Source organism: Mus caroli, unplaced genomic scaffold, assembly GCF_978045245.1.
Source record: "Mus caroli unplaced genomic scaffold, Mus_caroli_1 scaffold_2, whole genome shotgun sequence".
Lineage (NCBI taxonomy): Eukaryota > Metazoa > Chordata > Mammalia > Rodentia > Muridae > Mus > Mus caroli.
The window spans coordinates 176,042,344-176,059,534 of NW_028227257.1; the positions used below are offsets into that span (position 1 = coordinate 176,042,344).

Consider the following 17,191-nt stretch of genomic DNA (forward strand, 5'->3'; position numbering starts at 1 on the left):
TGAGCTACCTCTCCATCCCCTGAGAGTGCAAACACTTTAAAATCACTTCCGATGGGGACCTAGGGCACATTTAACTCCATTTCTGCCCTGAAGTTTCTCATCCCACATAGAGATCTATCTGTATTATGTACAGTTGGAGTTGTTAGAAAGTCTGGAGCCTCTCTTTACTACTGGTAAAGTATTCTCAACATTCTAGCACTTATTCCCTATAGTGAAATTATTTGCTGTTTAAAATACAAATCCCACAATCACTGACCTTGAGAAATTCGATTCCCAAATAGTAGCTCTGAGTGACAGGACACCTCTCAGGAGGATTCCTGATCTGTAGAAAGAATGCTTCTCTCTACGCTCATCTTTATTTTCTAGGTAACACTAGCTTTCTGGACTGGCAGTCATGGCAGGGAAGGGGGCTGATGGCAGCCCTAACTTTGGTTGTTATTCATGGTACTGAAGTTCAAACCTAGGGCCTGACAGTGAGTTACAACCCCAACCCCGAAACTGGGCTCCTTGGCTTGTGGTTCCAGGAGTTATTTCCTGTTTCCTTCTCCTCCTCCACACATCTTATCCTTCTTTGTTCTTTCCACAGGACATGGGTCACATCCGACAAGAACTCTACGACTTGGTTTTTAGAGACAATGTCTTCTGTGCATGGCGGCACACACCCTCAGTCCCAGCACTTGGGAGACAGAGGGAGGCAGATCTCTAAGAGTTTTAGGTCTTCATACTGAGTTCAGAGGTCCACAGAATAAGTACATACTGCCAAGGCTAGCCCTCCAATTTGTGATTCTACTTCAGTAGTGAGTTCTGGGATTACACTCATGTACTACCGTATCTAGCAGAGAATATTTTTTAATAAAGCATGAAGATGACCCTGGATGATACTAACTGACCCACTGAAAGGTTTCCCAACCAAATAAAACAAATCATGCCAAATCCAAATTACAACACTTTATTGCAGCATCGGCAAAGGTCAGATTTCTGAAGCTGGTGAAGATTGGGCAGCATTTCCATGTGAAATGTTACAACTTTACAAGTTTTGTTTCTTATTGAAATCTACATGCAGAAACTGAAATATGGTAAAAGAAAGATGCAAAATAGAAAAAAGATGTGATCAAGTTGTAGCATACAGATGTGTCCTTTAACTAAATTACTATGCCTACTGGAAAGCAAATGAAAGACACCTATCCTAATAAATTAACAGACTAAGAACCCTCATTTCTATTGGGGAAAGGGGAACAAAACGAAACGAAAACAAAAGCAAAGTAAAAGCTCTACTTGTTTCCATATCTTGTTTAGACACAGAGGCTGTAAACCCATGAAGGTCAACAAAATACTCTGATCCGCTTCTTGTTGTCCTTCGTTGTTCTGTGACATGCTCACTGGCACCGCTTGTTTTCAATGATACTTACAATGGGCTCTACTATATCCCCGTTCTTAGGCTGGTATCAGACCTTCTAAACCATCTGCATTAATGCTTTGCATATGAACAGTCTTCACAGTTTCTTTCACTCTAATAGGCAACTTTACATCACTGACTCTGATGGTTAACACAGGTTTTTCTCCCTCATCCCTTGCTCCTCTTGAAACAAACTCCTTAACAACACCTTTCCTGGTGGCTTATCTGGCATTTGGATCTCTTTCATCATTTTGTTGTCCTGCATGTACGTTTTACTACAAGATTTTACTGCTTGCTCTATACTTTTCTACTGTAGTCCTGGAGCCCCCAAGTGTATCTTCTTCCAACATGGGATGTTCAATTCAGAGACACTGTAACTTAAATCAAGTTTAAAACTCAAGTTCATTTCCCCCATACCATTCCCATCTCAACTGTTTCTTCTCCGGCTCAGTCACCTCATGGACGCTGTTCTTGGTGTAACTGCTCAGTAGTCAAGTGAACCTTCTCATTTCTTGACTGCCATTCTCAAGAGAAGATTAACCCTCACGTGATTTCCATTACAAAAGGCCTTTCTGCCTTGTCTGGAAGCGTCGGCTTGTTCCGGTGTTGGCAGAGGCTGGTGTTTCTGCCTCATGGCCCCAGCCTGTCCCAGGTTTAGATTCGCAACTCTCTAGACCGACATGCTGAGATGTGTCCGCTGCTCTCATTCAATTGCTGGAGGACTCCACTATCCACAACATCAGATACAGGACCTAATGAAATGACACGTGCTGCTGGATCAACGTCTCCTAAAGGGACAAACGGGATGGCATTAGGAACTTTACCGCACAGGCAGGAAAGTGTCAGTCATCAGCAGCCACCATGCAGAGTTAGTGCTTCTTGAAGATTCTATACGCTCTCCAGTGGAAGTATGGCTCCTACACCTTGGCTTCAGCCAATCTTCTCCCCCACACTTTTGATATGGTCAGACACAGCCCAACCTGGCTTTGTACTTACTACGTAGGTAGCTGAGGAGGATAATCATGAACTCCTGGTTCTCCTGTCTTCTGCTCCCATGTCATTGGGCTATAATAGGCATGTGCCCTCTACAGCTAATTTCTAAAATGCTAAGAAATCATGGTTTGTGAGTTATTGACTTGTGTATCACCAAAATGTGTATCACCAATATGGTGAAGTCCAACATGTTTTAGAACATCAGGTTAAAATCTTATTTGGAAACAGCTGTTGGCAGATGTAATCAATTAAGATACACCCATGCTGGGATAGGCTGAGCTCCCAACTTGAGATTGTTCTTACAGAAAAAAGTATGTCCTCAGACATGTACACAGGAAGAACACTATGTGAAGACAAAGACACAGCCTAGGATGATGTATCTAAAAGCTATGGGACGGCCAGCAGACTCCTGGAAGCTGGGATGCCTGAACATGCTCTCCATAGCCCACAAGCAACCAGCCCTGCCTGAGACAAACACAATTCTGCTGTTGAAGCCACTCAGGGCAGGGGAATGAACTGTTACACTACGGTTTAACTAACAGCAGGCTAGAGTAGCAAGAAACTCTTAAGGAATAAAATCCAAAACTAGACAAGTGTATCCTGAGCTATGGCTACAAAATCTCTTCAAGGAGGAGGTGAGGCCCGGATACTGACACAATCATTCTCGGAAAGGAAGAAATCAACGACACAAACGTCTTTCCTGAAGTAAATGCAAGCAGCTGTCTGAAACAGCAGTGCAGTGGATGAGGAGATCAGAGGTCTAGTAAAGTGCCACGTGACCATCTTATAGGCAAACAATTACCCTGAGTGATTCTAAGAACTGAAAAAAGTATTTCTAATACATACTTGAGCTAATGCTATTCTGGGAAATATATAATGATTAACCTTAAAATACTGACGTAGAGAAGTTCCCATGGGTGCTGTGGACAGAGTCTAGACTTACAAGAGCTGAAGGCCCACCAGAGCTACACATAGTAGGGGTCTGTGTCAAAGAAAGCCATGGGCTGGGGGTTCAGCTCCGTCAAGAGCACAGCCCTGGCTGGGTTATTTACCCATCAATGTGGGCAGGGAATATAATAAAGTTGTGAGCCAGTTCTCCTAGCTGCTCGACAAGATGAGATGGGAGAACTAAGCCAGGGACCGCTTAAGTCAAGCTGGACAGTACAGCAAATACCCTATCTCAAAACAAGGGAGGGCAAGATGCATTTCAGTAAATAACCAATACATATCTGCAAAGTTTAGAAAGCACTGCGGTCATCCACATGGAACCGAAGCACCCAGGTGTCAGTATCAGCACTTGCTGAAGATGCCAGTGTCACCTTTTCAAGGCAAACTGAACTGAGAGCAACTCACTCTACACTACTGAAAAGTACAGGAAAAAACCTAGAAAATAGTTTTACTTAAAGCATATTACCTCATTCAAGGTAAACACCTATAATTTTCTAAAGGACTTAAGTTTTAATTTACATTCTTATCAACTCTTGATTAAGCCTATCAAATCCCTAGGCAAAGATATTACAACTACTTCAGTAACCAGCCAGCAAGTAAATTTTACTTTAACTGCCATATCATGTCATGAGTGTTAATAACTGGCTTTAAATAGAATCCATCATCTCAAGAATCAATTTGGAAGCAGTTTCTCATAGGCACAAGCTTCCCTCCCTCACACAGAAAACCCCTTACACAGTCAAGACACCTGATGATACTCCAATGCTATCTTGAAGTGAAAAGCAAAGAAAATAAATAGAACCTAAACTACCAGAAGATTTCATTCTTTCATTTCTTTTTTTCAAATAACTATATTTCTTCACCTAGAATTTAAAATTTAAAACCAGAGACCACTTGCTACTCCAATTGGCTTAACACCTCTTTACACGTTTGTCTTCTCTTTTACAATGTTCATTCACACATTACATTTTTAAAGGGTTTATTAGACTTTACAAAGGGCCTTTAAAAAGACTTATGTGAATTTCTGCCTGCATGTATGTATGTATATATATATATATGTACCATGTACATGACTGATCTCCAGGAGGAAGGTGTCAGAGCCCCTGGAAATGGAGTTAAATACGGTCGTGACTCTCCATGTGGGTGCTAGGAATCAAATGTTAGTCCTCAGAAAGAGCAGTAAGTGCTCGTAACCACTGAGCCATCTTTCCAGCCACATGCCATCTCTGCTCTACCCCTTTTGAGGTGGTTTAGAATTTGCTATAATCAAAGCCAGGCTCGAACTCATGGAAATAAACACCTGCTTCTGTCTAGCTAAGACCTAGGATAAGTGTGTGCCACCATGCTAGGCTCAGAGAGAGGGTCATTCTTAAAGATGATGGATGCTGGCTAGTCTTATGTCACTTGACACAAATTAGAGTTATGAAAGGAGGGAACCTCAATTGAGAAAATGCCTCCATAAGATCCAGCTGTAGAGCAGTTTCCTGATTAGTGGTTGATAGGGGAGGGCCTAACCCACTGTGGGTGATGCCATCCCTGGGCTGACAGTCCTGGGTTCTATAAGAAGGAAAGCTGAGTAAGCCATGAGGAGCAAGCCAGTAAGCAGCACCACTCCATAGCCTCTGCATCAGCTCCTGCTTCCAGGTTCCTGTCCTGACTTTATTGATGAGCCAATATGCACATGTAAGCCAAACCCTGTTCTCTCCAACTTGCTTTTTGGTTATAACCCTAAAATAAGTTGGTATTGCTGTGATAGACCTGACCATGTTTTTGGAGGATCGTGGAAAGACTGGAATTCTGGGCTAGAAAAGCCACTGAGTGTTGAGAGTTTAGTGGGATGCACTGTGGGAGCTTGTAAGATAACAATGTTGTGAGAGTACAAACCATGAGCCTGGCTTGTGACATTTCGGATGGAAGCTTAAAGATTCCATCGGGGCCGTTTGCTCTTTTAAGATCTTGTGGTTCTGGTTAGCTGGGGCTGAACAATCAGCTGTGATTAACGAGATACCAGAACTATTCAAGTGGAGTTTTGCTGGGATACTCAGTGCTGGTCAGCTCGTGCTGAGAGTTTAGTGGTTAAGAGAGCAGCATCACTGAGGTGGAACCTTCTAGAAGTGTTTCCTGAGAGCACAGCGAAGCGTTGCTCCAGAGGCAGCCATGGTTGTACACAGTTGTAGTTTTGGTCTCTGATGATGATAAAAGGGGACGGATATTATCAGGAACAGTACTGCATATACTTTAAGCTATTTTTAAGAAATCAAATAGGCAGGAAACTAATGCTTCCCATTGCCTCTTCCGCTACTTTGCATTTTTAGTAGCAATGTAACAGGCTTCAATAAAATTCAGCTCTATCATTGAATCTAGTCGTAAGTCCTCAATTGGCTCACAGAAGCATCACCAACAGAAACGTGTTAGAAGCAGCAAGTCTTCGAAGGCTGCTTACCTCCCACCAGTCTTAAAGATTAGATCTGCATTAGGTGCTCCCTTTGGATGCTGGTAACGAGGCCGCCGCTCACGATTAGTGTTTGCTGGAGCTGGGCGCTGGGCAAGAGACTGCAACATTTCTGTGATTAGGAGCAAAGAGGAAAATGCTGTTAGCTCTTGGGAGCATAAACCTCCACAAACCTACAAACACCAGGGAGATAGAGCTCATTAGTCCTTATATGTAGGTAGCTGACTCTTTCAGAGAAGAACAGTATAGTATATAGGTTAATGAAAATCAAGTACTAAAACCATGGAAAAGCAAAGGAAGTAACAACTGGAATAGCTACATTTAAAACACTCTATGACAGCCTAGGGACGCTGTTCCTCCCCAGGCACTGTCCCCTGGTTTTCTCCAACAGCAATTCTCACTGGGACTTGGGCCTTGCCTAGTATTGGCCTTGGTAGGCCAGCAAGCCCCAGGGATCTGCCTCTCAACACTGGGGTTACACACTGAGTGCTGGGAAATCCAACTCAAGTCCTTTACAATCTGAACCCAATTTCCCATATTATTATTTTTATTCAAGTTAATAAGATTTATTTTTATATCTGGTTGCTATGGTGCATTTAGGAGGCAGAAACAGGTGGATCCCTAAGTTGAAAGCCAGTCTGGTCTACAGAGCAAGTTCCAACATAGCGCTACACAGAGAAACCCTGTCTTGAAAAAAAAAGGAAAAAAATGATTAATTTTAATTCTGTACATGCATGGATCATGTGCATGTGCGTGCAGACAAAGCCAGAGGAGTTGGTTACAGGCAACTTGTGAGCCACCTGAAGAAGTTGAAGGAAATTAAACTCAGGTCCTCTGGAAGAGCAATATGTGCTCTCAACTGCTGAGCCATCTCTCCAGCCCCTCTATACATTGTTACTAAGTGATCTTGCTTTCTTTTATTAAGATCGAGTCCTACTGTACCCCAAGCTGTCCTCAGCCTGCAGAGTGAGGACATGTAGGGCAATGGCTTATGCTACCATTGCTAGCCTGTAATTCTCTCATACCTTGATAATCTTCTTGCTCTTGTCGTTCATTGATGTCTAAGGTGAGCTTTTTCATCCTCATCCTCTCCTCTTGTTCTGCTTGTTGCTGGTTCCAATGATTTGCAGCAAGTTGGGATGACATGGGCACATTGAGAATCTTAAACTGGAGGAAAAACAACACTGGAATCAAAAGTAGCCTGATAAAATAGCAAGGATGATTAAATAAATGAGTTTACAAAACAATACTATATATCCTTCACTGTAAATCAGATTTGTCAAACCTATATTATTCAAAGAAGAAACAAGGCCTATCTACTGGTGGATGGGAACGGGAAGGCTACTTAGCTACTTAGATGTGAACACAGGGAGATGGGACACGAGGAGGGAGGGTGACATAACTGATGCAGAGATCCGGTCCTTTCTCAGAATGTCCGTGTTCAGAACGATGTTTCTAGCTTAGGAATGCACATGGCAAACAAAGCTAGATAAAAATCTGTAAAATACAGCCCATAGCCCATGGCTCCCTGCGAACTTTTAGGTAACCTCTGATAATCAGCTAAGCAAATTGTACAAATTGTTTAAAGTGTTTCTTCTTTTTTTTTTTTTTGGTTTTTCAAGACAGGGTTTCTCTGTGTAGCCAGCCTTAGCTGTCCTGGAACTCACTTTGTAGATCAGGCTGACCTCGAACTCAGAAATCTGCCTGCCTCTGCCTTTTGAGTGCTGGGATTAAAGGTGTGCCACCATGCCCGGCGAAAACAAAGTGTTTCACAACCTAAACTCTGTGGCACAACAGTGTGCATACTTTACCTTGCGTCATGTAAAGCCTTTGTGCATAGTATATGCTTTAAAATATTAGAATTAAATGACCTTTCCAGACTTTCTTCTTTGTGCCAAGAGAAGCCGTTGGTATGGGTAAAGAGTGTGAACGAAGAGCAGAGAGAATAAAGGAGACCTAAAATATGATGACTAAGATTTTTAAAAAGCCTAACTCAAAGAAACAAGCAAGCCTAGGGGAAAATGTTAAAACTGGGATTTGAGAATCCTGGTTACGGTAGCAAATTACCAACTCCAGGTAGCCAAAAAGCAGTTTTGGCAAAGATCTGGGCACAATCCCCAATTCAAGTCTTCCAGCTCTCACTTTCCTCCTTAGAGACTGAGTGAACACAGAGAGCACAGCCCGGGTCTATAGACAGTAAGGGGTGGGACTTGTTGTAAAGCCTTGTGTGTGTGTGTGTGTGTGTGCGCACGTGTGCATGGACACGCACACACAGGCATGCCTATACAGAGAAGGGTGGGGAGTGATGCAGGATTTTACTTTACCATGTTAACTTTAATGTTAGTCATAACTATAGTCTTTGCTAGCCCTATACTTCTACTAGTACTGAGGCTATTTTACACACTAGCTAGCAAATAAAGGTATAAAGCAGGACTTCTATGATCACTTATTTAAACAGGAAATTATGGACAGGAACTGAGTTACTCAACTAGAAATTAAAAAACAAACAAAAACCATACAGAGGGGAGTTGTATGAAGTCATGTAATGCGAACTCAGAAAGGGAAGGGCGGGCAAGCCCAGGGCAAGGTCCTGCTGTGGCCCTCAGCCTTGGGTTAGGGTGCGGGTGCTGCTGATTATCTTAATCTCGCCTTGTTTTCTTACTGAAAAGGAAAGAGGGGTTTCTGGTCTTAACTTAGTGGGGGCTGTCTTTATCAAGGGGCAGGCCCTCAGCCCTCACACCCTGCCTAGTAGCTGGACGCCAAGAATAGAGCGTCCAGCCACACTCTTGGAGGTCAAGAGTCAGGGCTGCTCTTTCTTACTGTGTAGGGAGTTAAATGACTCATCTTACTTATTCCAAGGGTTGAACACTGGGACCCACTCCCGTTCCTTGCTAAGATGCAGAGGGTGGTGGCTACTGCAGAGTTTTAGGTTCTGGTACTCGTATTTAACATGTAGGTGGCAACCCACTTTGAGCCACAGGTTCAAGAAGGGGCTAGTTCTAGAGTCAGGTCTCAGCAAGCGTATAAAGTATAAAAGGAGTCAAAATCTTTATGTGGCTCCCATCTGCTGGCACTGGTGACTAAGGATGGTGCTGCAGAGCTGTTCTTTGTCCTCTAGACAGAGAGGCAGACATCCAAGACCAATGTGGTGTTCACCAGGAGCTAGCCCTGCTGATCTTTCAGGGGTTCCTGCTTACTGTTCTTTATCCTCTTCAGAGGGTCTGTCAGCCCTCATCTCCAGTGTGTGTGTGTGTGTTGAACACACACTGTCCCTGCACCCACTGAGCCATCTCTCTATGCTGGTCTCAGTACCGTGGCTACAGATTCCTCAGGCACAGACAGTACTCACTAACTTCCTGATTGTGTCTGCAGGCACAACCTCCCTTCCTGCTTGTCCCTATGCTCGTTGTCTCCTTTCACTTGCTTTATGTCTCTCATATTCCCAAACTGACACTGTGAATTCCTTTACTAAACCAGAATGACAGCTCAAAGAGAAAAGAATTTGTTTAACTTATGCTCTACACGAAAGGTCCAGCATGAACACAAATAAGCCAAATGGTCATGTGAATAACATGTAAACCACCTAATTAGACCTGACTACCTTATTTCCTAAAAGCTGGTATTTCTTTCATTCTAATATATATCATTAAAACAAAAATGTTAATTATAACATGAATTAATCAATTTAGAAATAAGCCTGATATCAGAAATGATAAAGCATAAAAACAGAACTGATCCATGAGCATGCAGAAGATGTTTCTAACAGCTGGCCTTTATCCTTGTATACCAAGTCTTATTATCTCACAGGAGATAAGACAGGCAGGTATTCCATCATTTCTGCCACCTATATATAGTCCTAGGACATAGACACATACATATGCATATAGTGCATAGCTGCTGCTCAGTAAACATCTGCTAAATGAACACATGAGTTCCTAACGTAATGGCTTAGTAGCCAAGGAAATGATTTTTGAGGGATCATATGTTAACACACAGCAAAGAAAGGAAGAGCACAGTCAGAGAAGGTGTGGGGCCTGGTAACAGACTTCAACAGAAGGACTGACCCTTGGCACTCAGTGTTTCTTGGTATATGTTAGTCCACATCCTCCTCTCCCTTATCCTACCCCCATACTGAGCTTCCTTATATAGTTTCTACTTAAAGTCAAGGTATTTATATGTTCTTACAAGTATATACACACTTAGAACTTTCCATTAACACACATCCAGTCTAAAAGTCAGTCAATTCATCTATCAATCAATCATCATGAATAATATCTCTACTACTGAATACTCTAAATGTTTACCATGTCCTTTTGTAGGAAAATGGTAACTTGGAATTTACTAAACAAAGTAAATTCTAACACCCAATAGCCAACAATTATCTGTAACTACACAAGGAACATATCTTACCTGCTGTTTATTGCCTTTTCTTGTTAGCATGACAAATGGCATCGTGTCTGCAGACTCTGTCTCTCCTTCCCCCCCACCAAGTGGGGGCCCTTTCCTCAGCTGGCTTTTGAGATGCAAAGGGATAGCCACATCAAGCTGGTGCACTTTAACAGACTCACCACTTCGCTGCTTCAAGACAGAAATTTAAAAAGTATATAAATATTCTGAAACACACAGAGAAATAATAAAAAACCTGCAAACAATTCATTCAACATAGTATTTCTTAAAACAAAATCTTAAGATCCAGAGACTGGCAAACTCAAAACAAAGAAATGTCTCTTCTCACTGCCTAAAAAGCCTTTGAGTCTGACTATAAGGAACGCTGTGATTTGGCTTCTGTTTACTGCACCAGCCTCCATGGCACACAACACTGTGGGCCCCACAGGCTGAGTTCTTCAAAAGCATCCTGTCCTTTCCCCTCTCTCTCATGGCACATAGCTGCCTTTGTATTACCAGAGACTCTCTGGGTCTGTGAAGTCTGACTCTTCCATGGCTTATCCCCCTCTACCCAGCACTCATAAGCAGCACTGTACAAACAACAGGTGCTCATCAAACACCCAAGAACTAAAGAAATCTTAGTATCAACTGATTTTAGCATTTATAATACATTTTCCAAAAAATTAATTGCATGAATCTTGACTGATGACTTACTTTGCATTGTTTCGAGGTAGATTAAAAGATTTAAGATTAAAAGGAGTTAGTCCTGAGGTTTGGGAGATGGCTTAGTAGGTAAAGTGCAGGCTACACCTGCATGGGGACCTGAGTCTGGAAGGTTAGCACCCATATAAAAGGCCAGGTATAGTAAATAGTATTTGTAGTCCTAGCCCCAGGAGGCAGACACAGGAAGATTCCAGGCAGGGGCTCGCTAACAAGGCTGTGTAAGCAAATCTCCAGGTTCAGAAAAATGCTGTGTAGATAGATGAAGACATACAATGTCAATTTTGGTGTGTACACAAGCACACACATGCACACAGAGGTGGTGGTGGGATTGATTTATTTAGTGTACCTGGAGAAAGCTCATGAACTTTTTTGAGTTTGCAACCACTGTTAATAATGGGTTGTTTTTCCAGTTTCCCTTACGCTAACATATACATATATAATCAAATAACTATTTCCAAGCAAACTGTCCTATACTAAACATATATCGTTAATTTGCAGTGCCAGAGATTGAGTCCAGAGCTTTGGACTTGTCCAGGTAACATCCTACCACAGACCTGAGTCCCCAATCCTATTATTATCATCATTATTTTTACTTTTTTGAGACAGGATTAAACTCACTAAGTTGCCTATGGTAGCCTTGAATTCATGTAGGCCGTAACTTTGTGATCCACCTGCTTCAGTTTTCTGAGTATGGCACATAGTTTTCTTTCCAGTTCTATTCTTGGGGGCATCTTTCTATTTAAACATATACACATGGGGTGGGCAGCAGATATAAATGCATGCATATCTCCTTATTTGAGTCTTCATTGATAGATAACTAACATTTATCATTGATAGACAACCCAAAGCTTACTTTACACTTATTTTGTATGGTTTTCCCCCCAGGGAAGTAAGAGGGATGTGGGACATCTGCTCCAGTGTGTGCACAGGTCAGAGGACACCTTGCAACAGCTGGTTTACTCCTTCAACCATGTGGGTCCTGGGAAGGAATTCAGTTCATCAGGCTTGGCAGCAGTGCTTTTCCTGCTATGCCACCTCACCAGCCCTACAAGTGTACTTGAGAGACTACTGATTCATGAGGATATTCATCTACTAGTGGAGTCATAATCTGATGGCATCACTGAGAAGTAATACAAAATTAGGAAATGAAACCTTGCTAAGGCTTTAGTATGACATCCTTTATAGATTCACATTAAAAGGAGTCCACAGGCTGGGTATGGGTGCATGCCTTTAATCCCAACACTAAAGAGGCAAGCAAAGACAGGCAGATCCTTGTGAGTTCAAAGCCAGTTTGGTCTATAAAAGCAAGTTCCAGGCACTATTGGATTACACAGTGATACTCTTTCTTAAAAAAAAAAAAAAAAATCCCAACAAAACAAAACAAGTTCAGTCCCCGGCTGTAGTGCTACTTTGGGAAGTGTTTGAAATTTTAGGAGGCAGGAACTTGTTGGAAGAGAAAGTGCATTCTGGAGAAAGACTTCCTGGCCCCTTCTTGTCTCTCTCCTTCCCAGCGTCTATGAGATATGCAGTCTTTATCATACACTCCTGTCATCATGCTTCGAGCATAAAGCAATAATGGACTGAAGTTGGGGGCCAAAGGACATCTTTCTTCCCCAGAAGAGTGTCACAGTGACAGAAGGTCTAACTGTATAAATCTGGCTGCAGGAGCAGGTTACTGGGAGCACGCTTGTTCTCAGGAATGTGTCCTGTCCCTGGCCCCCTTCTGTCTTCATGGGGAGATGGCCTCCTACACTACACACTTCACTGATGCTTCTGTACTGCTATGTAACAGACAGAAACCAAACATAAAATAAGGACTTCTTCCATGAAACACTTTCTGTCAGGCATCTGTCACAGCGATAAAAGATCAAATTCTCAATCTAGGTAAGTACCTAGTGAAGCCAGTTCATTCCACCCACTGAAAAGCTCTCACGTGTTTCCCGTTACTGTGCTAGACAGATCACCACCATTTGTACCTGCCGATTAGCAAGATAGCCGTCTCCCCAGGTTTCAGTCCTACCCCTATCAGAACTAATTTCATCTAGGACTTGCTCTTCCAAGGGTTCCCATTACAGTTCTGTTCTTGTCACCATTTGCTTGTAGATTATGTTCACTGATGCTAAGCCTCTATTTAGTTTTCACAGGCAGGCTATTTTCTGTCTTAAGACCTTTGAAATTTTCTTCACTTTTCCCTAATTAAAATTTTTATGTGTGTAGATATTTGCTTGCATGTATGTATCTCTCTGCATCATTGTGTGTCTGGATCCTGCAGAGCCATCAGACCCCTTGAATCTGGTGTTACAGATGGTTAATGACCACCACGTGGGTGGTGAGAATTGAACCCATGTCCAGTGCTCTGAAAGCATCCAGTGCTCTTGACTGGCCAGCCCATTTCTAAATTTAAACAGCTCCATCTGACCAGCTCTATTTAAAACTGTGCTATTAGAAATGTCTTTTCCACCATCCCATCTAATGACGACTCTTCCCTTTCTAGAGACCCAAACATTCCATCTTCACCAATGATCACGACTTAGAGCACATACCTGGTAGTCTTTAAATACCTGTCCTCTCTGAGAAGAAGAACGCCTGTCTCTCTTATCTACTACCTATGCCTTGCCTTGTGTACTGTTAGTCACTCACATTCAGCTTCTCAGTAGCTATCAAATGGTCACTGACTCCATACGCTGCTTTATGAAAACTGTTTTATTCTCTTCTAGAAAATTACAATTGCTAATTATACTTTATCTGACATGCCTCTAAAGTGACCTGAGACTGACTTAATAAATTAAGGGCTTTTAGGCTAGTTATGGGAGCATACACATGTCATTTAAACACATGGGAGGTTGAGGCAGGAAGATTGTAAATTTGAGGCCAGTCTGGGCTAATTATCAAGGCCAGCCCCAGCTATCTAATGGGATCTTGACTCAAAAATAAAACAAAATATCAAGCAGAGAGACACTGAATGCTTCTGTGACAATCTGCCCTCCCCCAAAAAGAACCAGTCCAGACAAGGAAGCTATTAAACAGTCCTTAAAAACTGTGATAAAGACGCTGAACTGCTCCTCCAGTTGAAGGGATTGGGGGTGGGGGAAGTTCAGTTTTCTTTATGGGACAGGCAGGCCACTGGGAGTTTGACCATGCTCCAAAAAGCATAAGGGCAACACAAATGGGCCTTGGTAGTTTATTTATTTATTTTTTGTGGGGAGGTGGGTACACAAGGGTGGGAAGGGGGACCTGGAATGAATGAATGTGTTCAGGGTAAATTGTATAAAATTACCAAATAATAAAAATATTATGTTGGACAAAAACAAAAAACTGACCAGCCAATCAAATAAACACACACACACACACACACATATTACAATATCTGGATATATAAAGACATACTTAATATCTGAAAGAAGCAGGAAATTGGTCTAATATGTGTATAATAATATTCTAAACAATAATAACAATAGGAAAGATGGTTAATACTTTGGGGAGGGATGAAGGAGGAGGTATGTTGTGTCCTTCAATAACCTTGTCAATAGTAAAATCTAGTATTTCTTCTCTAAAGAACCAGTCTGCGAGCACAAAATGACTTAATATCTTAAACAAGCCCCAAACAAGCTATCACCTTGCTCTATGGCCTACCTAGCTATCCCCTAGTTCTCTTCCCTTTCCAGTGAACACTGATCAATAATTAGCTATACTGAACATTTTCACTCCTTCCCTTAAACATAATTTACCTCAATGGTTGCTCCTCAACAACTCTATGTTCGGACAAAAGCATGCTAAGTTAACAAAGGGGTTATCAGTAATTTAATAAGCAGAAGTAAATAACCCAAAGGAGTTTCTCTCCTATTACAGAAAAATGTAATCATTCCAAATGACTGTGATGTTTTAATAAATGCCAAATGAATGACTAGGGATGCAGTTCAGTGCCCAGCTAGCCCATCTTGGGTTTGATCTCCAGTAGCACAGACCAAAACCAAACGTTACACAGAGTTTTGATAAAATCTTGTTTGTTCCCTGTCTCGAAAAAACCAAAAAAAAAAAAAAATCTTGTTTGTTAGCTGGATGTAGTGGCATATGTATTTAATCCCACCCCCAGTTTATTAATGCTGTGAACATAAAGATTTATTTTATTGTTAGTTATGTCTCTGCATGTGTTATGTGGGTTACATGCATACAAGTGCCCATATAAGCCAGGGTTTCAGATCCCCAGTCCTGGAATCACAAGTGCCTGTTAGCCATCTAACACTGGGGGTTGAAAACAAGTTGAGTAAGGGCAGTGCATGCTCTTAAAAATGATCGCTCCCATCTTACCATAACTACATTTATTCTCATTCTCGCTCAAGAACTGCTAATCAGGATTTGGAATACAGGACATGTTGGCAGTCATAATCTGTGTACATTAGGGAGATATGCTACAGGGGTGGCTGCTTAGAAAGAGATCCTTGTATTAATCAGAATCTTGTGTACTACAATGTTTTGTGTTCAAAAGAGTGATATTTTACCTGAAGGTTTTCTAGCATCATTTTGTCCAGAGCTTGAATGAAGTCCTCATCTTCTACACAAGGAACATGCTTCAGTCCACCTCCCTTAATCATCACCTCCTTATCAAACAAAGGAAAAAGTCATAACCCATTTCACTGTAATGTTTCATAAGTCAGAGCCTTTCTGTATGATGATGTGGGCAGCATAACCAAAGGTAAAGGTTAAAATAACTTGCCACCCAGGGGGAAACAAAAGTAAGTTCCCAAGAAAGCTATTTTTTATAACCACAAGCAACAAATTCAATGATTAAAATCAAATACTCAAAACCACTACAGAATTTGAAAATAAAACAAATATGGTTATACATACAGCATTTTCTTCATCAGTCTCGTTCTCCTTGTTGGAATCTGTGAGGTAATCTGTATTCTCCTCTTCCTCCTCCTCTCCCTCATCATCATCATCAGAACCCTCCTGAAATGAACATCAACAGACAATTCAAGCCCTCCGGTAGGGAACCTAACAGGCCTTACAAAGGTGTGTAGGTGTGTCATTTACTTACTCCTAGCCTCCTTTCATGGAATCTGTTTGAAATGAATGATAGGACAAGTCAGAGGGCCAACATTTCCTACACGCCAGGAGCTAAATACCAGTCACAGGTCAGACAGCACATAAAGCATTAACGTAAATTACACGAGGAAGCAGTTTCCTGAACCTTTAGTATTTCTCACTGTAGTTTTTTTTACTATTCATCTAATCCTACAAAGTTCACATTTAATCCCACCAGTTAAAAACCATGATAGAGCACTATGCAGGGATGTTCTCTTGTCCTTTATTATTGTTCCCACTTTTTACATTAAAAACAAAATAGAAATCCAATTTGCAGCTCAAAAATATTTCGGGGTCTATGGACCCACTGTTTCTAAAGAGTCATGTTACTTTTCTGTGAGACATGACGTTCATTCTTATTTTAGCTTCCATGAATGAGTGTACACCCGTACTGTTCTCTCTGTGCCCGGCTTATTCCACCTAACACAATGCCCTCCAGTTCCAACAGACAAGTGATACGACAACATGTGGGCATATCCATGTATGCCCAGCATTACATAGTGTAGACATACCACATTTTGATCTAAACCGTAGAAATCATCCATGTCTGAGAAGACAGAAGTGGTCACACTAATTCGATCACTACACAGAGCATCTAGGGATCACAAACCACACACTCCATAAATATGGTAAAGTGTCAATAAAAGTTTTAAGTCCACTTTGCTAAACTCAGCTGCTTAGCTGCTTTCCACTGTACCAAGGTAAGTGAAAAATACTCCCTAAAACAAATGACTTAAATTTGTACTATTGCTGGCTGTGTGTATGTGGAAAATAATTCCAAGTTCCCATAGCATACTCCTATACAAATATCTGTAAGGTTTTAGAGTTCTACATAGAAAGATTTCACAAGGAATACAATGGCCATCAAGTAATACTGTTTCCTGCCAAGCCTGCAGACCTGGGCTGGAATACACAGAGTGGACTGAGAGAAGCAACTCCCACAAGCAGTGCTGTGACCATCACATAAGTGCTGTGGTACACATGTATGCCCAGACCTACACACTCACCTCTAGTAAATAGTAAGAGCTAAAAACGATTAAAGCCTAAACTTTATTTTTTAAATGCAGTAATTATTTAAGGCAGTTTTCTACTTTAAAATTGAATTCACAAATGATGTTCTTAGCTATGCATGGTATATATGCTTCTAATAAACCCCAGTGCCTAAGGCAGGATGGTCAGGAGTTTGAGATTGTACTGGCAAGTTTCTG

At 41.6% G+C, this 17,191-nt stretch overlaps 1 protein-coding gene across 3 annotated transcripts in view; it reads right to left on the reverse strand.

Annotated features, from left to right (window-relative positions):
- Nucleotides 1-933: 933 nt before the first annotated feature.
- The window catches only part of Upf2 (UPF2 regulator of nonsense mediated mRNA decay), a 105,822-nt gene continuing 89,564 nt past the window's right edge, over nt 934-17,191 (reverse strand). For 2 of the 3 annotated variants that reach the window (XM_021185904.3, XM_021185914.3), the window contains exons 17-22: nt 15,747-15,848; nt 15,398-15,496; nt 10,200-10,367; nt 6,815-6,956; nt 5,781-5,901; nt 934-2,184 (exon numbers count right to left, since the gene is read on the reverse strand). In XM_021185904.3, coding sequence (XP_021041563.1) covers nt 2,175-2,184; nt 5,781-5,901; nt 6,815-6,956; nt 10,200-10,367; nt 15,398-15,496; nt 15,747-15,848 — 642 coding nt within the window. In that variant the 3' untranslated portion in view covers nt 934-2,174. The remainder of the gene's footprint in view (nt 2,185-5,780; nt 5,902-6,814; nt 6,957-10,199; nt 10,368-15,397; nt 15,497-15,746; nt 15,849-17,191) is intronic. The other variant, XM_021185922.3, reaches the window with a different exon arrangement.